The sequence below is a fragment of the Phoxinus phoxinus genome, assembly GCF_949152265.1.
Source record: "Phoxinus phoxinus genome assembly, chromosome: 21".
NCBI lineage: Eukaryota > Metazoa > Chordata > Actinopteri > Cypriniformes > Leuciscidae > Phoxinus > Phoxinus phoxinus.
The window spans coordinates 8,881,959-8,904,793 of NC_136896.1; the positions used below are offsets into that span (position 1 = coordinate 8,881,959).

At 38.8% G+C, this 22,835-nt stretch overlaps 1 protein-coding gene across 1 annotated transcript; it reads right to left on the reverse strand.

The window, feature by feature from the left end:
* Positions 1-12,732: 12,732 nt before the first annotated feature.
* Positions 12,733-22,656, reverse strand: LOC306989538 (uncharacterized protein). The gene is made up of 6 exons (XM_079595360.1): positions 22,523-22,656; positions 21,763-21,809; positions 17,073-18,136; positions 16,475-16,630; positions 16,124-16,222; positions 12,733-13,651 (listed from the first exon to the last, which is right to left on the reverse strand). The coding sequence occupies exons 3-6, from the start codon at positions 18,120-18,122 to the stop codon at positions 13,355-13,357; spliced, it is 1,602 nt and encodes a 533-aa protein (XP_079451486.1). The 5' UTR covers positions 18,123-18,136; positions 21,763-21,809; positions 22,523-22,656; the 3' UTR covers positions 12,733-13,354.
* Positions 22,657-22,835: the final 179 nt, after the last annotated feature.

A 22,835-nucleotide genomic window follows, 5' to 3' on the forward strand; every position in this document is an offset into this window, starting at 1 on the left:
AAAATAAGATTTTTTTAAGCCACTACAACGCCTCTCATAATGGGAGTGGGGGAACGGATTCCGACAGCTATTTTTTTTTACAGGGGGAACAGAATCCGACGGCCAAAAAACAGCCATCGAAATCCGTTCCCTCTGTATTTTTTACACAAGGAGGATCTTCTAATATCTATCAAAGTGCTTTGAAATCCAAGGTTGCCACAGCCTAGTGGTCCAGACATTAAGAGCTGAAGATTTTTAGGAGACACAAGTTCAAATCCCGGCTCGCTGGCTTTTTTTTAATCCAATATTTTCCTTTCACAATAAAAGGTAAAAACTCGAAAATATATTTCTTGAAACTGGTTCCAGGTAAGCTCCATCCCCACACAAAATAAAATAAGATTTTTTTAAGCCACTACAACGCCTCTCATAAAGGGAGTGGGGGAACGGATTCCGACAGCTATTTTTTTTTTTACAGGGGGAACAGAATCCGACGGCCAAAAAACAGCCGTCGAAATCCGTTCCCCCTGCATTTTTTACACAAGGAGGATCTTCTAATATCTATCAAAGTGCTTTATTTCAAAGATTGCCACAGCCTAGTGGTCCAGGCACTGACATTTAGAGCCAAAGATTTTTAGGTGACCCAAGTTCAAGTCCCAGCTCGCTGGCTTTTTTTTATCCAATCGAAAATATATTTCTTTAAACTGGTGCCAGGTAAGCTCCATCCCCACACAAAATAAAATAAGATTTTTTTAAGCCACTAAAACACCTCATAATGGGAGTGGGGGAACGGATTCCGACAGCTGTTTATTTTACAGGGGGAACAGAATCCGACGGCCAAAAAAACAGCCGTCGAAATCCGTTCCCCCTGTATTTTTTACACAAGGAGGATCTTCTAATATCTATCAAAGTGCTTTAAATTCCAAGGTTGCCACAGCCTAGTGGTCCAGACATTAAGAGCTGAAGATTTTTAGGAGACACAAGTTCAAATCCCGGCTCGCTGGCTTTTTTTTAATCCAATATTTTCCTTTTACAATAAAAGGTAAAAACTCGAAAATATATTTCTTGAAACTGGTGCCAGGTAAGCTCCATCCCCACACAAAATAAAATAAGATTTTTTTAAGCCACTACATCGCCTCTCATAATGGGAGTGGGGGAACGGATTCAGACAGCTGTTTATTTTACAGGGGGAACAGAATCCGACGGCCAAAAAACAGCCGTCGAAATCCGTTCCCCCTGTATTTTTTACACAAGGAGGATCTTCTAATATCTATCAAAGTGCTTTGAAATCCAAGGTTGCCACAGCCTAGTGGTCCAGACATTAAGAGCTGAAGATTTTTAGGTGACACAAGTTCAAATCCCGGCTCGCTGGCTTTTTTTAAATCCAATATTTTCCTTTCACAATAAAAGGTAAAAACTCGAAAATATATTTCTTGAAACTGGTGCCAGGTAAGCTCCATCCCCACACAAAATAAAATAAGATTTTTTTAAGCCACTAAAACACCTCATAATGGGAGTGGGGGAACGGATTCAGACAGCTGTTTATTTTACAGGGGGAACAGAATCCGACGGCCAAAAAACAGCCGTCGAAATCCGTTCCCCCTGTATTTTTTACACAAGGAGGATCTTCTAATATCTATCAAAGTGCTTTGAAATCCAAGGTTGCCACAGCCTAGTGGTCCAGACATTAAGAGCTGAAGATTTTTAGGTGACACAAGTTCAAATCCCGGCTCGCTGGCTTTTTTTAAATCCAATATTTTCCTTTCACAATAAAAGGTAAAAACTCGAAAATATATTTCTTGAAACTGGTGCCAGGTAAGCTCCATCCCCACACAAAATAAAATAAGATTTTTTTAAGCCACTACATCGCCTCTCATAATGGGAGTGGGGGAACGGATTCCGACAGCTGTTTATTTTACAGGGGGAACAGAATCCGACGGCCAAAAAACAGCCGTCGAAATCCGTTCCCCCTGTATTTTTTACACAAGGAGGATCTTCTAATATCTATCAAAGTGCTTTGAATTCCAAGGTTGCCACAGCCTAGTGGTCCAGGCACTGACATTTAGAGGTAGAGATTTTTAGGTGACCCAAGTTCAAGTCCCGGCTCGCTGGCTTTTGTTTAATCCAATATTTTCCTTTCACAATAAAAGGTAAAAAAATCGAAAATAAATTTCTTTAAACTGGTGCAAGGTAAGCTCCATCCCCACACAAAATAAAATAAGATTTTTTTAAGCCACTACAACGCCTCTCATAATGGGAGTGGGGGAACGGATTCCGACAGCTATTTTTTTTTACAGGGGGAACAGAATCCGACGGCCAAAAAACAGCCGTCGAAATCCGTTCCCCCTGTATTTTTTACACAAGGAGGATCTTCTAATATCTATCAAAGTGCTTTGAATTCCAAGGTTGCCACAGCCTAGTGGTCCAGACATTAAGAGCTGAAGATTTTTAGACACACAAGTTCAAATCCCGGCTCGCTGGCTTTTTTTAAATCCAATATTTTCCTTTCACAATAAAAGGTAAAAACTCGAAAATATATTTCCTTAAACTGATGCACTTATTTAAAGAGCTGTCCTGTAGCTCAAACAGTAGAGCATTGGTGCTTGCAATGCTAAGGTCATAGGTTCGATTCCAAGGGAAAGCAGAAACTGGAAAGAATACAAAATGTGTACCATGAAATTCAATCTACGTTGCTCTGGATCAAAAATCTGCCAAATGCTTCAATGTAAACGATGACAATTAACCTCTATCCTCAAACTAAACACTATCAACCTTTATTCAAGCCACTACATCAACACCTCTAATAATGGGAACGTATTCCGACATATGTTTTTTTGCCGTCGGATTCTTTTCCCCCTGTATTTCTTACACAAGGAGGATCTTCTAATATCTATCAAAGTGCTTTAAATTCCAAGGTTGCCACAGCCTAGTGGTCCAGACATTAAGAGCTGAAGATTTTTAGGTGACCCAAGTTCAAGTCCCGGCTCGCTGGCTTTTTTTTAATCCAATATTTTCCTTTCACAATAAAAGGTAAAAAAATCGAAAATAAATTTCTTTAAACTGGTGCAAGGTAAGCTCCATCCCCACACAAAATAAAATAAGATTTTTTTAAGCCACTACAACGCCTCTCATAATGGGAGTGGGGGAACGGATTCCGACAGCTATTTTTTTTTACAGGGGGAACAGAATCCGACGGCCAAAAAACAGCCGTCGAAATCCGTTCCCCCTGTATTTTTTACACAAGGAGGATCTTCTAATATCTATCAAAGTGCTTTGAATTCCAAGGTTGCCACAGCCTAGTGGTCCAGACATTAAGAGCTGAAGATTTTTAGGAGACACAAGTTCAAATCCCGGCTCGCTGGCTTTTTTTTATCCAATATTTTCCTTTCACAATAAAAGGTAAAAAAATCGAAAATATATTTCTTTAAACTGGTGCAAGGTAAGCTCCATCCCCACACAAAATAAAATAAGATTTTTTTTAAGCCACTACAACGCCTCTCATAATGGGAGTGGGGGAACGGATTCCGACAGCTATTTTTTTTACAGGGGGAACAGAATCCGACGGCCAAAAAACAACCGTCGAAATCCGTTCCCCCTGTATTTTTTACACAAAGAGGATCTTCTAATAGCTATCAAAGTGCTTTAAATTCCAAGGTTGCCACAGCCTAGTGGTCCAGACATTAAGAGCTGAAGATTTTTAGGAGACACAAGTTCAAATCCCGGCTCGCTGGCTTTTTTTTAATCCAATATTTTCCTTTTACAATAAAAGGTAAAAACTCGAAAATATATTTCTTGAAACTGGTGCCAGGTAAGCTCCATCCCCACACAAAATAAAATAAGATTTTTTTAAGCCACTACATCGCCTCTCATAATGGGAGTGGGGGAACGGATTCCGACAGCTGTTTATTTTACAGGGGGAACAGAATCCGACGGCCAAAAAACAGCCGTCGAAATCCGTCCCCCCTGTATTTTTTACACAAGGAGGATCTTCTAATATCTATCAAAGTGCTTTGAATTCCAAGGTTGCCACAGCCTAGTGGTCCAGGCACTGACATTTAGAGCAAAAGATTTTTAGGTGACCCAAGTTCAAGTCCCACCTCGCTGGCTTTTTTTATCCAATATTTTCCTTTCACAATAAAAGGTAAAAACTCGAAAATATATTTCTTTAAACTGGTGCCAGGTAAGCTCCATCCCCACACAAAATAAAATAAGATTTTTTTAAGCCACTAAAACACCTCATAATGGGAGTGGGGGAACGGATTCCGACAGCTGTTTATTTTACAGGGGGAACAGAATCCGACGGCCAAAAAACAGCCGTCGAAATCCGTTCCCCCTGTATTTTTTACACAAGGAGGATCTTCTAATATCTATCAAAGTGCTTTGAATTCCAAGGTTGCCACAGCCTAGTGGTCCAGGCACTGACATTTAGAGGTAAAGATTTTTAGGTGACCCAAGTTCAAGTCCCGGCTCGCTGGCTTTTTTTTAATCCAATATTTTCCTTTCACAATAAAAGGTAAAAAACTCGAAAATATATTTCCTTAAACTGATGCACTTATTTAAAGAGCTGTCCTGTAGCTCAAACAGTAGAGCATTGGTGCTTGCAATGCTAAGGTCATAGGTTCGATTCCAAGGGAAAGCAGAAACTGGAAAGAATACAAAATGTGTACCATGAAATTCAATCTACGTTGCTCTGGATCAAAAATCTGCCAAATGCTTCAATGTAAACGATGACAGTTAACCTCTATCCTCAAACTAAACACTATCAACCTTTATTCAAGCCACTACATCAACACCTCTAATAATGGGAACGTATTCCGACATATGTTTTTTTTGCCGTCGGATTCTTTTCCCCCTGTATTTCTTACACAAGGAGGATCTTCTAATATCTATCAAAGTGCTTTAAATTCCAAGGTTGCCACAGCCTAGTGGTCCAGACATTAAGAGCTGAAGATTTTTAGGAGACACAAGTTCAAATCCCGGCTCGCTGGCTTTTTTTTAATCCAATATTTTCCTTTTACAATAAAAGGTAAAAACTCGAAAATATATTTCTTGAAACTGGTGCCAGGTAAGCTCCATCCCCACACAAAATAAAATAAGAGTTTTTTAAGCCACTAAAACACCTCATAATGGGAGTGGGGGAACGGATTCCGACAGCTGTTTATTTTACAGGGGGAACAGAATCCGACGGCCAAAAAACAGCCGTCGAAATCCGTTCCCCCTGTATTTTTTACACAAGGAGGATCTTCTAATATCTATCAAAGTGCTTTGAATTCCAAGGTTGCCACAGCCTAGTGGTCCAGGCACTGACATTTAGAGGTAGAGATTTTTAGGTGACCCAAGTTCAAGTCCCGGCTCGCTGGCTTTTTTTTATCCAATATTTTCCTTTCACAATAAAAGGTAAAAAAATCGAAAATATATTTCTTTAAACTGGTGCAAGGTAAGCTCCATCCCCACACAAAATAAAATAAGATTTTTTTAAGCCACTACAACGCCTCTCATAATGGGAGTGGGGGAACGGATTCCGACAGCTATTTTTTTTTACAGGGGGAACAGAATCCGACGGCCAAAAAACAGCCGTCGAAATCCGTTCCCCCTGTATTTTTTACACAAGGAGGATCTTCTAATATCTATCAAAGTGCTTTGAATTCCAAGGTTGCCACAGCCTAGTGGTCCAGACATTAAAAGCTGAAGATTTTTAGGAGACACAAGTTCAAATCCCGACTCGCTGGCTTTTTTTAAATCCAATATTTTCCTTTCACAATAAAAGGTAAAAACTCGAAAATATATTTCTTGAAACTGGTGCCAGGTAAGCTCCATACCCACACAAAATAAAATAAGATTTTTTTAAGCCACTACATCGCCTCTCATAATGGGAGTGGGGGAACGAATTCAGACAGCTGTTTATTTTACAGGGGGAACAGAATCCGACGGCCAAAAAACAGCCGTCGAAATCCGTTCCCCCTGTATTTCTTACACAAGGAGGATCTTCTAATATCTATCAAAGTGCTTTATTTTCAAGGTTGCCACAGCCTAGTGGTCCAGGCACTGACATTTAGAGCCAAAGATTTTTAGGAGACACAAGTTCAAATCCCGGCTCGCTGGCTTTTTTTGAATCCAATATTTTCCTTTCACAATAAAAGGTAAAAAATCGAAAATATTTTTCTTTAAACTGGTGCAAGGTAAGCTCCATCCCCACACAAAATAAAATAAGATTTTTTTAAGCCACTACAACGCCTCTCATAATGGGAGTGGGGGAACGGATTCCGACAGCTATTTTTTTTTACAGGGGGAACAGAATCCGACGGCCAAAAAACAGCCATCGAAATCCGTTCCCTCTGTATTTTTTACACAAGGAGGATCTTCTAATATCTATCAAAGTGCTTTGAATTCCAAGGTTGCCACAGCCTAGTGGTCCAGACATTAAGAGCTGAAGATTTTTAGGAGACACAAGTTCAAATCCCGGCTCGCTGGCTTTTTTTTAAATCCAATATTTTCCTTTCACAATAAAAGGTAAAAACTCGAAAATATATTTCTTGAAACTGGTGCCAGGTAAGCTCCATCCCCACACAAAATAAAATAAGATTTTTTTTAAGCCACTACATCGCCTCTCATAATGGGAGTGGGGGAACGGATTCAGACAGCTGTTTATTTTACAGGGGGAACAGAATCCGACGGCCAAAAAACAACCGTCGAAATCCGTTCCCCCTGTATTTTTTACACAAGGAGGATCTTCTAATATCTATCAAAGTGTTTTGAATTCCAAGGTTGCCACAGCCTAGTGGTCCAGGCACTGACATTTAGAGCAAAAGATTTTTAGGTGACCCAAGTTCAAGTCCCAGCTCGCTGGCTTTTTTTATCCAATATTTTCCTTTCACAATAAAAGGTAAAAACTCGAAAATATATTTCTTTAAACTGGTGCCAGGTAAGCTCCATCCCCACACAAAATAAAATAAGATTTTTTTAAGCCACTCAAACACCTCATAATGGGAGTGGGGGAACGGATTCCGACAGCTGTTTATTTTACAGGGGGAACAGAATCCGACGGCCAAAAAACAGCCGTCGAAATCCGTTCCCCCTGTATTTTTTACACAAGGAGGATCTTCTAATATCTATCAAAGTGCTTTGAATTCCAAGGTTGCCACAGCCTAGTGGTCCAGACATTAAGAGCTGAAGATTTTTAGGAGACACAAGTTCAAATCCCGGCTCGCTGGCTTTTTTTAAATCCAATATTTTCCTTTCACAATAAAAGGTAAAAACTCGAAAATATATTTCTTGAAACTGGTGCCAGGTAAGCTCCATCCCCACACAAAATAAAATAAGATTTTTTTAAGCCACTACATCGCCTCTCATAATGGGAGTGGGGGAACGGATTCCGACAGCTGTTTATTTTACAGGGGGATCAGAATCCGACGGCCAAAAAAAGCCGTCGAAATCCGTTCCCCCGGTATTTATTTTTACACAAGGAGGATCTTCTAATATCTATCAAAGTGCTTTGAATTCCAAGGTTGCCACAGCCTAGTGGTCCAGGCACTGACATTTAGAGGTAAAGATTTTTAGGTGACCCAAGTTCAAGTCCCGGCTCGCTGGCTTTTTTTTATCCAATATTTTCCTTTCACAATAAAAGGTAAAAAAATCGAAAATATATTTCTTTAAACTGGTGCCAGGTAAGCTCCATCCCCACACAAAATAAAATAAGATTTTTTTAAGCCACTAAAACACCTCATAATGGGAGTGGGGGAACGGATTCCGACAGCTGTTTATTTTACAGGGGGAACAGAATCCGACGGCCAAAAAACCGCCGTCGAAATCCGTTCCCCCTGTATTTTTTACACAAGGAGGATCTTCTAATATCTATCAAAGTGATTTGAATTCCAAGGTTGCCACAGCCTAGTGGTCCAGACATTAAGAGCTGAACTTTTTTAGGAGACACAAGTTCAAATCCCGGCTCGCTGGCTTTTTTTAAATCCAATATTTTCCTTTCACAATAAAAGGTAAAAACTCGAAAATATATTTCTTGAAACTGGTGCCAGGTAAGCTCCATCCCCACACAAAATAAAATAAGATTTTTTTAAGCCACTACATCGCCTCTCATAATGGGAGTGGGGGAACGGATTCCGACAGCTGTTTATTTTACAGGGGGAACAGAATCCGACGGCCAAAAAACAGCCGTCGAAATCCGTTCCCCCTGTATTTTTTTTTACACAAGGAGGATCTTCTAATATCTATCAAAGTGCTTTGAATTCCAAGGTTGCCACAGCCTAGTGGTCCAGGCACTGACATTTAGAGGTAAAGATTTTTAGGTGACCCAAGTTCAAGTCCCGGCTCGCTGGCTTTTTTTTAATCCAATATTTTGCTTTCACAATAAAAGGTAAAAAACTCGAAAATATATTTCCTTAAACTGATGCACTTACTTAAAGAGCTGTCCTGTAGCTCAAACAGTAGAGCATTGGTGCTTGCAATGCTAAGGTCATAGGTTCGATTCCAAGGGAAAGCAGAAACTGGAAAGAATACAAAATGTGTACCATGAAATTCAATCTACGTTGCTCTGGATCAAAAATCTGCCAAATGCTTCAATGTAAACGATGACAGTTACCCTCTATCCTCAAACTAAACACTATCAACCTTTATTCAAGCCACTACATCAACACCTCTAATAATGGGAACGTATTCCGACATATGTTTTTTTTGCCGTCGGATTCTTTTCCCCCTGTATTTCTTACACAAGGAGGATCTTCTAATATCTATCAAAGTGCTTTAAATTCCAAGGTTGCCACAGCCTAGTGGTCCAGACATTAAGAGCTGAAGATTTTTAGGAGACACAAGTTCAAATCCCGGCTCGCTGGCTTTTTTTTAATCCAATATTTTCCTTTTACAATAAAAGGTAAAAACACGAAAATATATTTCTTGAAACTGGTGCCAGGTAAGCTCCATCCCCACACAGAATAAAATAAGAGTTTTTTAAGCCACTAAAACACCTCATAATGGGAGTGGGGGAACGGATTCCGACAGCTGTTTATTTTACAGGGGGAACAGAATCCGACGGCCAAAAAACAGCCGTCGAAATCCGTTCCCCCTGTATTTTTTACACAAGGAGGATCTTCTAATATCTATCAAAGTGCTTTGAATTCCAAGGTTGCCACAGCCTAGTGGTCCAGGCACTGACATTTAGAGGTAGAGATTTTTAGGTGACCCAAGTTCAAGTCCCGGCTCGCTGGCTTTTTTTTATCCAATATTTTCCTTTCACAATAAAAGGTAAAAAAATCGAAAATATATTTCTTTAAACTGGTGCAAGGTAAGCTCCATCCCCACACAAAATAAAATAAGATTTTTTTAAGCCACTACAACGCCTCTCATAATGGGAGTGGGGGAACGGATTCCGACAGCTATTTTTTTTTACAGGGGGAACAGAATCCGACGGCCAAAAAACAGCCGTCGAAATCCGTTCCCCCTGTATTTTTTACACAAGGAGGATCTTCTAATATCTATCAAAGTGCTTTGAATTCCAAGGTTGCCACAGCCTAGTGGTCCAGACATTAAAAGCTGAAGATTTTTAGGAGACACAAGTTCAAATCCCGGCTCGCTGGCTTTTTTTAAATCCAATATTTTCCTTTCACAATAAAAGGTAAAAACTCGAAAATATATTTCTTGAAACTGGTGCCAGGTAAGCTCCATCCCCACACAAAATAAAATAAGATTTTTTTAAGCCACTACATCGCCTCTCATAATGGGAGTGGGGGAACGGATTCAGACAGCTGTTTATTTTACAGGGGGAACAGAATCCGACGGCCAAAAAACAACCGTCGAAATCCGTTCCCCCTGTATTTTTTACACAAGGAGGATCTTCTAATATCTATCAAAGTGTTTTGAATTCCAAGGTTGCCACAGGCTAGTGGTCCAGGCACTGACATTTAGAGCAAAAGATTTTTAGGTGACCCAAGTTCAAGTCCCAGCTCGCTGGCTTTTTTTATCCAATATTTTCCTTTCACAATAAAAGGTAAAAACTCGAAAATATATTTCTTTAAACTGGTGCCAGGTAAGCTCCATCCCCACACAAAATAAAATAAGATTTTTTTAAGCCACTAAAACACCTCATAATGGGAGTGGGGGAACGGATTCCGACAGCTGTTTATTTTACAGGGGGAACAGAATCCGACGGCCAAAAAACAGCCGTCGAAATCCGTTCCCCCTGTATTTTTTACACAAGGAGGATCTTCTAATATCTATCAAAGTGCTTTGAATTCCAAGGTTGCCACAGCCTAGTGGTCCAGGCACTGACATTTAGAGGTAAAGATTTTTAGGTGACCCAAGTTCAAGTCCCGGCTCGCTGGCTTTTTTTTAATCCAATATTTTCCTTTCACAATAATAGGTAAAAAACTCGAAAATATATTTCCTTAAACTGATGCACTTATTTAAAGAGCTGTCCTGTAGCTCAAACAGTAGAGCATTGGTGCTTGCAATGCTAAGGTCATAGGTTCGATTCCAAGGGAAAGCAGAAACTGGAAAGAATACAAAATGTGTACCATGAAATTCAATCTACGTTGCTCTGGATTAAAAATCTGCCAAATGCTTCAATGTAAACGATGACAGTTAACCTCTATCCTCAAACTAAACACTATCAACCTTTATTCAAGCCACTACATCAACACCTCTAATAATGGGAACGTATTCCGACATATGTTTTTTTTGCCGTCGGATTCTTTTCCCCCTGTATTTCTTACACAAGGAGGATCTTCTAATATCTATCAAAGTGCTTTAAATTCCAAGGTTGCCACAGCCTAGTGGTCCAGACATTAAGAGCTGAAGATTTTTAGGAGACACAAGTTCAAATCCCGGCTCGCTGGCTTTTTTTTAATCCAATATTTTCCTTTTACAATAAAAGGTAAAAACTCGAAAATATATTTCTTGAAACTGGTGCCAGGTAAGCTCCATCCCCACACAAAATAAAATAAGATTTTTTTAAGCCACTACATCGCCTCTCATAATGGGAGTGGGGGAACGGATTCAGACAGCTGTTTATTTTACAGGGGGAACAGAATCCGACGGCCAAAAAACAGCCGTCGAAATCCGTTCCCCCTGTATTTTTTACACAAGGAGGATCTTCTAATATCTATCAAAGTGCTTTGAAATCCAAGGTTGCCACAGCCTAGTGGTCCAGACATTAAGAGCTGAAGATTTTTAGGTGACACAAGTTCAAATCCCGGCTCGCTGGCTTTTTTTAAATCCAATATTTTCCTTTCACAATAAAAGGTAAAAACTCGAAAATATATTTCTTGAAACTGGTGCCAGGTAAGCTCCATCCCCACACAAAATAAAATAAGATTTTTTTAAGCCACTACATCGCCTCTCATAATGGGAGTGGGGGAACGGATTCCGACAGCTGTTTATTTTACAGGGGGAACAGAATCCGACGGCCAAAAAACAGCCGTCGAAATCCGTTCCCCCTGTATTTTTTACACAAGGAGGATCTTCTAATATCTATCAAAGTGCTTTGAATTCCAAGGTTGCCACAGCCTAGTGGTCCAGGCACTGACATTTAGAGGTAGAGATTTTTAGGTGACCCAAGTTCAAGTCCCGGCTCGCTGGCTTTTGTTTAATCCAATATTTTCCTTTCACAATAAAAGGTAAAAAAATCGAAAATAAATTTCTTTAAACTGGTGCAAGGTAAGCTCCATCCCCACACAAAATAAAATAAGATTTTTTTAAGCCACTACAACGCCTCTCATAATGGGAGTGGGGGAACGGATTCCGACAGCTATTTTTTTTTACAGGGGGAACAGAATCCGACGGCCAAAAAACAGCCGTCGAAATCCGTTCCCCCTGTATTTTTTACACAAGGAGGATCTTCTAATATCTATCAAAGTGCTTTGAATTCCAAGGTTGCCACAGCCTAGTGGTCCAGACATTAAGAGCTGAAGATTTTTAGACACACAAGTTCAAATCCCGGCTCGCTGGCTTTTTTTAAATCCAATATTTTCCTTTCACAATAAAAGGTAAAAACTCGAAAATATATTTCCTTAAACTGATGCACTTATTTAAAGAGCTGTCCTGTAGCTCAAACAGTAGAGCATTGGTGCTTGCAATGCTAAGGTCATAGGTTCGATTCCAAGGGAAAGCAGAAACTGGAAAGAATACAAAATGTGTACCATGAAATTCAATCTACGTTGCTCTGGATCAAAAATCTGCCAAATGCTTCAATGTAAACGATGACAATTAACCTCTATCCTCAAACTAAACACTATCAACCTTTATTCAAGCCACTACATCAACACCTCTAATAATGGGAACGTATTCCGACATATGTTTTTTTGCCGTCGGATTCTTTTCCCCCTGCACTGTAAAAAGTAATACCTAGATCTAACTTAAAAAAAGTGAGGCAAGTGGCTGCATTGGATGTATTAGGTTGATTCAACTTGCAGCCTTTTTTAAGTATATTGAACACAATAACATTGCTTAATATGAATGCAATAAAATCAAGTTGAGTTAACTAATAATACTAGTATTACTCAGTTAGATAAACCTACTTTTATTGGTACAGGTAATGTATTTATGGGTTGCTACAAGTAACCTCTACTCATTTTAATTAAGTTTTATGAACTTTATTTTCTTAGTAAAATTAACCTAATCATATGTGAATAAACATTTTACCTCAGAAAATAAATCTAAATGTCTACATTCTAAGCACTGATTAACTTTAGAATTTGTCAATAACAATTACAAATTAAATTGAAGAAGAAAAAGATGATGAGAAGATAGATTGAAGACAATAACATTTATTTAATGTCAAACAGTGTCACTTTTAGTACAAAACAGCAAATAAATCTGCCCGCACATGTACAGTATAATATAAAACAAACACTGTATAAGTGCATTTTCAACCTGTTCTGAACAGTACAGTGAAATATCCAAACTGCCCAATCTGCAATGTTTGGATAAAGTTAAATGTGAGCCATAACATCACATTGTATCACACTGGAACTGCAATGTCAAAAATTATTACAGTATTTCTCTTTTTCTCAGTATTTAACTATTATTTTTAAGAACTCCAAAATTATGCACACAACACTGTGGAGTATACCTCATGAGGTAATGATCGGCACAGAACACAGTCCAAAGTCCACATTAATTAAGGCCATGAACAATGAACACATAATGTTAAAGATAAACATGGCAATTATATTACCTGAACAACTTGTACCTGTCAATTGAGTCTTAAAGGAACACGCTTTAAGGTAAAAAAAAAAAAAAAAAAAAAATCTGTAAGACTCATTATTTTAAATAAAAATACTAGTACAATTCAGAGACAAATACGTTGAAGTTGGTATTTGGTAAACTCACCTACCAAAGTGATTGCCAATGCCAGATGCCATTGAGAAATCATCTAAGACAACTTGGTGAGGAGATTTGTGTACTTGGATGATGGCTTAGGACGCATAGGGTCCAATCCCACAAGAAGCCTCTGATAAATCTCAAAAGTATACACCAATTTTGAGGGATACTTCAGGTCGAGAGCATAGGTAAGTCCAAACAGGAGGCAGCATGCTTTCGACAGGTTTGGCACACCTCTGACCACTGGCTGTCCTTCTATGATAATACCAATCGTGTCGGGATGATGGCACATGTAAATTTGCAGTGGGCAACTGCCAAGCTCAGCATGCACCTCTGTTTCAGCACGATTCTATTGGAGGAGATAAAAAAGAATCAAGAGTTTGGTCAGACAAACAGGTAATGAGATGAATATAGCTGACAGGTAGAAGACATAAGACACAAAAGTCCAAATTTTACTTTTGTTGCTAAAGGTGGTGGATACTAGACGGATACTGTGACTAGAGCATGTGACCAGAGTGAAGTCTACTATGACAATGCCATAGAGCAGGGATAGGCAACTCCGGTCCTGGAGGGCCACTCTCCTGCAGAGTTTAGCCTCAGCCCTGATAATAACAACTCACCTGCCTGTATCTATCTAGTAATCCTGAAAACATTGATTGCCTTGTTCAGGTGTGTTTAATTAGGGTTGGAGCTAAACTCTGCAGGACAGTGGCCCTCCAGGACCGGAGTTGCCTATAGAGTGTGGGTACTAAACTATCATGATCTACTGTAGCATGGTGTTGTCTTATTCTGGTTCAAAGGACGCATTACAATAAAACAATGCAATTGTCCTTGCCTATCCCATTACTCTTATCCCATTACTGTTTATTAAGCTACAAAGTTTAAATATATTTCACGAGCAAACGTAATTGCCCCATATCATCACAATATTAATACACACACTAAGCAAAATTATGTCCAAAAGACGTCTTTTCAACATCTTGTTCACAAAGTCGTCCACTGCGGAGCCAGAATGAACATTTTTACGATGTCTTTTTTTAACGTGTTCTGTAATGAATGTTCATGGAACCTCCGTACAAGGTTAAAAACTAGTTCAGATGTGGACAGTGTGGACATATTTCAACATAATTTAATGTCTCATTAAGACAATTTATACTGTTTCTGGACCAAATAAACACTCCCAGGATGTATTCAAGTAAAACTCACATTTATTTCAATGTAATTGCAAAGCAACTCACACACAAGTGTGTGTGTGTCCAAAAATCATGAAAATAAACTTCACTCACACCTTTAGACAGCATAGCATCTGTAATTCACACATATTTGGATTGTGAGAGAAATCATATTCGAAACAGGGACCTTAAGCTGCCTGCCCTAAGTAGAAGACATAAAATACAGATACTTTGACTATTTCTGTCAGATGTCTACAGAAGTTCTTCTTGAGAATTAATAAAAGTTTAGATGTTGATATTTATGTTTCACTTGAAGTCACCATTGTGGTAGTTAGTGTTTGCTTTAGTTAGGCTCTTGATCCTTGTACATCTTGTATTAACTTTTGTTGTTATGGCAAAGAATGCCAAGATCAAGTGAGATCAGATTTTCAGGTCCTTGTTGATGACAAAATCATCACAAAACAAGCATCTAATGTTGTGTTTTTAAATTGAATGTTCATAGTTGGCATTTAAAGCCACCAGCCTTTTGAAACTGTAGAATTGACATCAATAGCATAAAAATTATCACATATCCTGATGGTGAATAAAAAGCATGTGCACAATGTTTTGAGCGAGGGAATTATGAAGTCACACACACACAGACATTAAGATTTTGCATATGAATCATAACAATGGTGATGATAAAAAACAAACAAAATAAAAGCTTCATGATGCAATGCATGATGGGTAGCTTCATAGTATAAAACTCATTCGTGATTACCAAGCTTTTTTATTTTTATTGTCACCATTGGGATTCAGATGCAAAATCTTGATTTCTGTGTGTGGCTACGTGATATACTCGCTCAAAACATTGTGTGCACATGCTTTTTATACACCTTCAGAATACGTGATCATATTAATGTTATTGGTGTCGATACTACAGTTTCACAAGGCTGATGGCTATAAATGCCAACTATTAACAGTCAAATTAAAAACACAACATTAGATGTTTTGTGCTGATTTTGTCAACAAGGACCTGAAAACACCTGATCTCACTTTATCTTGGTATTCTTTGCATAACAATGGGTGACTTCAAATGAAACATAGATATCAAGATCTAAACCTCTATTAATTCTCAATAAGAACTTCTGTAGACGTCTGACAGAAATAGTCAAAATATCTGTATTTTACGTCTTCCGCTTAAGGCAGGCAGCTGAAGGTCCCTGGTTCGAATCTGATTTCTTTCATGATACAAAGATGTGTGAATTACAGATGCTAAGATGGACAAAGACACACTGTGAGTTGCTTTGAAAATTACGAATGGAAATTACGTTAAAATAAACATGAGTTTTAATTTAAGGCATCCTGAAAGTGTTTATTTGGTCGAGAAACAGTATAAATTGTCTAAATGAGACATTCAATTATGTTAAATATGTCCACATCTGAACTAGTTTTTAACATTGTATGGAGGTCCCATGAACGTCTATATTGGACTTACAGAACACGTAAAAAAAAGACGTCATAACTTTCATTCTGGCTCTTCAGTGGACGTCTCTTCAACATACGACTTTTGTGACAAAGATGTTGAAAAGACGTCTTTTAGACATAACTGTTCTCAGTGGGACGGACAGACAGACAAATAGACAAGTAACTTTAAGCCTAATACATACGTGGTGGACACTGATAAGGTCTTCCTGTCTCTCCCCCATGTACTCAATCAGGCATCTCAGGACCACTTCTCTCCTTTTCTCCACAGAGGCAGATGGATCCTGTCAAAAAAGTATAATCTGATCAAATTCTGACAATGTAGGGTGTTATGATAAGTCTGTGGGTAATATGAATGTGCTCACAATGTGTCATAACAACTGGCTTAGTAGATTTCAATTCAACATATGCTGCAGATACACAGATACCACCATCCTTCCCATTAGGAATACGGTGAAATATTGATGACTAAGCACTTAATATAGAATACATTTTGGATGTTAAATGTTTTACATAAGACCATTTTTTCCTCTTACCTGGATAAGTGTCATCATTTGGGACTTGATTCTTTGACCAACGGCTCCTCCTTTTGCGTTGAAAAGTGACAACAGCTTTGGCGTTTGCCTGTCCAACTGTGACATAAATGTCGACTCAAGTGATATGCCACTGATTCTCAGGAACTCTTCACAGATCTGTAAAGAGAAGTATACCATCTTAGCTACATACCAAACGTGATATGTTTTTTTCTGTGATTTAAACAACATGAGAGTTTTGGATACAAATTAGTTTTCAATCAAATGAAAATCATGGACAGTGTCAAGCTGTAAAGGAACATATTCACTATATAGTTATTGTTAAGTATGAAAAATACTACTAAAAATCATTAGTCAAGTTTGTTACCTTATGTGCCCCGTCTTCACAACTATAGGCCATTTACCTTAATTGAACAATATGAAATTCAACTAAATGCGGCACAGCATAAAAGAAACAGTCTGATGGTGAAGAAAGTTGTGTGAATTATAATTTGAAAAAGATACTGGTGACTTAGTGCATACGGCACTGTATTTTTTAGACATACCTGTAGATGACAAATAATTGGATTTTAGCTAGTTAACTTTGCTGAGTTTACCTTACCTGTGATGGTTCAAAGAGGGCAGGCCATCTCTCTAGAAGATCTGCAACACTTGGGGCTTGACCTACAATGTCCTGTCTTCTCAAACTGAAGGTTCTCGACATCATCTCATTTATAACTCTGCCGTTATTCTTTTTCTTTGTCTCCGAAATCAACTCCAGCCTGTCACTCTCAAGGGAATCTTCTGTTTGACCAGCTGGATGAGGTGGCAGGTAGTTAACCTCAGCTTTCCGTGGTTTTTTTATATTCTTTGCTGGTTGCTTTTCTTCAGAAGATTTGCGCTTTAGTGAGTTAACCAAGACTTCTGGAATCCCATGCATTCGAAGTTTGCTTCGGTAGTTTGATACTTTATACTTCAGGCTCTGCTGCCATCCATATAGACCATTGAAGGAGCCTGGCTCCTTCAAACATGGGTTCTTTTTTATGAGAGCCTCTGCGACTGCACATCGTTGTGCATCACTTGGGTAGGGAGTGTAATCAAATATGAGCTCAGCTAAACACTCCAGAATGTTGGACTTAACACCAGGGTAAGACTTCTCTTTGCACAAAAGGGAACCATCTCTGAGGAAGTTTTCATTGCCATTTTGAAGCACTAGTTCAGTGTTATATGAAAATTTTGGCATAGGAAACTCAGTTGGCCATGGCTTGTGCGTTCCAGGGCTACGGGTACTGAGTATTACAGTGTCATCAGATTCCGCAGAGATGGAGTCACTTGATGTTGATAGTTGAGACACAGGGTCATTTTCTGACACTGATCTGGAGACAGAGCAATCTTCTAATGGGAGCTCAGGAATGTCAACATTTGTTAACAAAATGACAGGTGGAACGTACACTATCTTCAGTGTGTCCCTATCCTCCAAGTCATCAATTGAACTTAAAGTAACAAAGTCATCAAAATCCTGGTCTTTGCGCTGAAGGCTAATGTCCATTGAGATCCCAAATGTTTGTTTTATTGTTGCTTCCAACTCTTTAACTGACTGTGGCATTCCAGGAAGACAAAGTTTCTTTATGTCATGGTCCAGGATGACTCGAAATTTGACAGCTGCCTCCATTTTGATGATGCAGCCTTAAAAAGATGACAAAACAACATATTATTTTTACATTCAGTCTGGCATTGTTTAGCAAGCATTCTTTGTTGTATGTGTGTATATCAAAGAAACTTAAAGAGAACTGTGAAAAATGCATACATCAGTACTCCTTGAATTCATACCATATATGAAACGTGTATCTATTCAAGACAAATATGGCGCTTCAGCGTCACCATGCGCCTTCCTGCAACCTTGTAGTCTGAGAGCGGACATACATCAGTGAGATCCTTCTGTTCCACAAAAACTACAAGCTCTGTGCTCTCCAGCTCAAACGTTCGAAAGTGCTCATCATACCAGGAAATGAATACTTTAGCAATGAAATGGATCTTGTCTCTCAGAATTACTATCTGAAGAACTTCAATAAAGTCTGGGAGTCCTGCATTAGACCCATAGGCCAAAATCATGCCTTTAGAGTATGTAGTTCCATAAACTGACACAGTGTTGGAAAGATGTACAGTAGTCTGACCTGGAGACACTATTCTTATTGCATTATGTACATTTGTATGCAAAACATCTATGGGCACTTGGGATACTCTGGCAGTACTGAACGTGGGAACTGTTGTAGTTGCATGCAGATGGTGTGCAATCATCAACTGATGCTTGGTTGCAAGAGAAAATAGTACATTTTTGAAATTACCTGTATGTCTTACAACTTGTTTGAAATAACTATGTTTTCCCTCAAATCGCATCGTCCAAAGTGCAATGACAGGTCCAAACACTTTAATGAGCGTTGGATAGTGCTCCAGGAAGTGGTGTTTGGGGATCAACTTAACCTGAGGAAACGCAGCAAGTAATCTAAGTCGATGCTCAGAAATCTTTGCGTCAAGATATGACAAACTTGCTTCAGTTTGGGTTGGTGCTACCACAAGTTCAACTATGTCTTTAAGACACATGATTACATTCCATGCAGGATCATTCAGTGGTATCTTGTGTCCTATCATTAGTGGGAGCAGTCTGATGAGGGTCCAGTTTTCGTGGGCATTTCCTCCGATACTTCTTCGAGTGTGGAATGCAATGGGAATGGGCTGTGGGCTGTCTGTCTTATCTCCCCACTTGTAAGGAAATGATTTGATTGTGTTGTTAAGCTCGTCAAGTGTGATGTACTTTTTGGCTATGAAATCACTAAAGCACAGTGCTAATTCCATGGGAACAATACCCTCAAAAAGGTCGTGCAAAATATCAGGCGGATAGCCCTCAACCATGTGAAAATGGCTTAGTTTTTCTGTCAGTGGGCAAGGCCTTTTCACACCAAAGCAGTGGGGTAGTGCAGGGTTTGCTTGTAGAGTCTTTAGATGAACGGAATAATCCTCCTTTGTCCGGATTTGAAAAGCACCTGATCTCACTTCCTTTTCTTGAAAGTCAACGTGTGCTCCTAGACAGAACCTGCAAATGTATGGTCCTGAGAAGCTTTCAACAAGGCCAGCAACTGAATGTGCGCCAAGATTGTCAGCAACTACACAGTAAACAGTCCCTTTGACAGTTTTTCCAAGGACAGGAACCAAAATACCATCTTGTTCCAGTATAGCTATGTCATCCAAGAGTGGCTTGAGAACCTCTGCATAGCCAAATCTTTTAATATCAGTAGCTTTGCACAAAAGTGCAAGATACACTGAAGTTAGTGTGGACCGAAAACAGGATTGGATATTTCCCAATATCCAGTACACAGCTGTTATTTTATGTTTCCTTCTAGATGTTCCTAAGGGATTACATACCTCAAAATCATCTACATAAAGGAATATGCAGATTCTCTGCTCTTCAGAATAAAAATCACTCTCTCTATAAATGTCACCATCCCGGAATGATCTGTACTGTGAAGGAATACTTGTGTGTCCATCATCTGCGAGGAACTTCTCTCTGATATCTTCATTGTTTAGAATTTGTTTCAACGATTCAAGGATCGGAACATACTGAAAACTGTTATTTTCATTCGGATCAAGAATATATTCAACTGGTTGTACAACGTTAAACCTTCGTAGAAAGTACATTCTCCTTTTGAAAGCTGACGATAGTGGGCCAGCCTTATCAAAAGCCATGCTTATGGGGCTGGATTCATTTAACTCCTCAAATAAAGATGTGACAACTGTGCTATCAATCACACAATTATTCTTCTTCAAGTGTGATTCAACAAAGTCTCTGATAATTGGTATGGATGCTGATGACACAAACTGCATTTCATCTATTAATTCATCAATACACCTGTTTGAGACATTATGCACACTTTCCAGTTTGAGCAGGAAAGAAGCTATATGGTCCACAATTAAGTGTCTGTCATCCTTTTCCACAGAATGTGCACCTGAGCTGGTTCCTTCTCCACTACCTTCATCCATATTCTCATCATGGGTGGCTCCAGTGTTATCAGGTTCTAAAGTTGGTTCCTCATTTGGCTTTTCCAAAAGAACAACTCTTTTAAAATCGCTCAGAATATGAGGAGTGTGCTTCCTGTGTTTGTGTGCTGTAAATGTTCCATAAATATTGGTTTGAAAATCACACCCTTCAAACACACACTCAACAGTCTCATTACTTTTAAGGTGATGGCCAACATGTGCAAAATATTCTCTCTCAGTTGGAAACCCTTGTGTCCTACACACCAGGCATGTAAAGGACAGGACCATCTCAGGTCTTTGTGTCTGACTTTCCACATGGCATCGAGACAAATGTGAATGCAAACCACTCCAAGTTTTGAAAGAACATGGACATTCTAAGTATATGCATGGTAATGAATGACTATGGCTGAAGGTTCCATGATGGAGTCTATAATGTTTCAAAATGTCACTTCTGGTAGGTAAGTTGTGACTGCATCTTTTACATAGCCAACTCATTTTTACCTGTGCCTACATAAATTAGAGAGGAAATGAAAGGCAAAGTAATTACATCTTGGGTAAACTTTGCAGTTACAATAGTAAAGGCACACCATTTGTTTACAAATGTTAAGGATAAGACTGATACAAGGATGAACCCCCTCAGGTTCATGCCAAGACTATTAACCCACATAAATAATTTAAAGCAATATGTAACTTTTTGTATTAAAATGTCAACAAAAAAACAGTTATATACTTTGAGTTGTGTACTTGAATTATTCCAAGTGTTTTCAACCAGATCAAATTTGAAAGAAATCTGTCATTTTATTCAGTGTAATGGTACATTACATTTTATTCACCTGTCAATTATAGCATCCCCTACGTGCAGGCATCAGTGTTGTGGTTGTCTGCTGAAGCCACATTTAATTGACTTTTCTCCAATTTAATTTTTATGATACACGTTTTAAAGCCTGGTAGTTTTTAGTTCTACAGTATATTTAACTAGATTAAGGATTTTAGTCATCACATGTCAGGATCTTAAATGATCACAGAAAAAAGTTGACAGCTTACCAAACTGCCTCAGAGAAAGACTGACTGATAATAAACTGCTCTATTTGGTGATTTTTACAGTTTTTTGTAGGGAGGAGACAGAAAAGGTGATCATATCTGCCTTCTATCGGTGGTTGGTACATAAAAACGGCGAAAGAAATGTAATTGTATGCCCACACTATTGTTTGCAATTTTACATGTGTTACTTACCTGTGAATAGTTAGCTGTATTTGTATAAATTCTGAAGTTTTTCTTACCTGGATATGAAGCTTGAAGACCCCAGGTAACAAAAGCGCTTGGGTATCTAAAGACCAGAAAAATGTATGTTAGAATAAGATTAAAAATAAGTGGTAAATGTAACTTATTTAAGAAATGGGTCATTAATTGACAATGCAGCATTAAAAAAAACGTGGATCAAATATCTAAAATCAGACAGACTAGTAAGTATACATCTCTACAGTTTAAGCTGTGCATCTGCTTTAGTAATGCAAAAGTATAACTTAATAACAGAATCTCTGACACACGGCTAACGTTACCTTGTTTTGCCTGCTCTCCGTAAAACACCATCTTACTTTCCCTTATTTGCCCGCACAACTATTGCCTGAAGGCTCGAAATTGCGACCGTTTCGATCGCATATGATCCCACAATTTAATGTGCAATCTAGGGCATTTGTGCAAATAATTATTACCTACGTCAGCGTTTTTTTAAACACAAATGTTGTTACAGTGGCGATGATGTTAGCAGGTGCTACTAGAAACATGCATTAAAACACATAACTCAGTAGGCATGACTACAGCACTTATTTAATTTAATATTAACAACACGGTCTCAACCGCTGTTGTCTGCCGATCGACCACTAGCACTGTGCAGCCATCTTAGCTTGCCATGTGTGCAGGACAGCTAGCTACAGTACAATTTGCAAACCTATAACTTCAGCTCCCTGGTGGAGGAGTAACGTTAAGCGATTTCGCGTGACTTTACATCACCAGTCATTCGGCTAAATTTGCTCAACTTACCGTGTTAAACAGTCCAGTACAGATTCGCTGCAGCGAACAAACCGTTGAGGTGCCGAGGAAGATACTGCATCTGCCTCGGAAAGTCCGCGCCAATCTTCTTCTTCTTCTTCTTCAAAGTGCGCGCCAATGAAAAAGGGATGCCAACTTATCCAAAATATTTACGTTTTATGAACGCACCTGCCACATCGACAGCTGCTCAAATAAATTGTGTACGTCAACTCACTTTTATAACATTTCTTGTACACAACAACCACATACAAATAACTACCGAAATAAATTGCATTGGTTTTATTTAAAATATATAGTTATATAA

What these genes read in the sequence shown, in the direction of transcription:
- LOC306989538 (XM_079595360.1), bottom strand. Translation starts at nt 18,122, where the DNA reads ATGGAGGCAGCTGTCAAATTTCGAGTCATCCTGGACCATGACATAAAG. An exon ending in CCCTCTTTGAACCATCACAG is followed by an intron (nt 16,631 to 17,072) that starts GTAAGGTAAACT and finishes TTCTCTTTACAG; the next exon opens with ATCTGTGAAGAGTTCCTGAG. An exon ending in AAATGATGACACTTATCCAG is followed by an intron (nt 16,223 to 16,474) that starts GTAAGAGGAAAA and finishes CTTTTTTGACAG; the next exon opens with GATCCATCTGCCTCTGTGGA.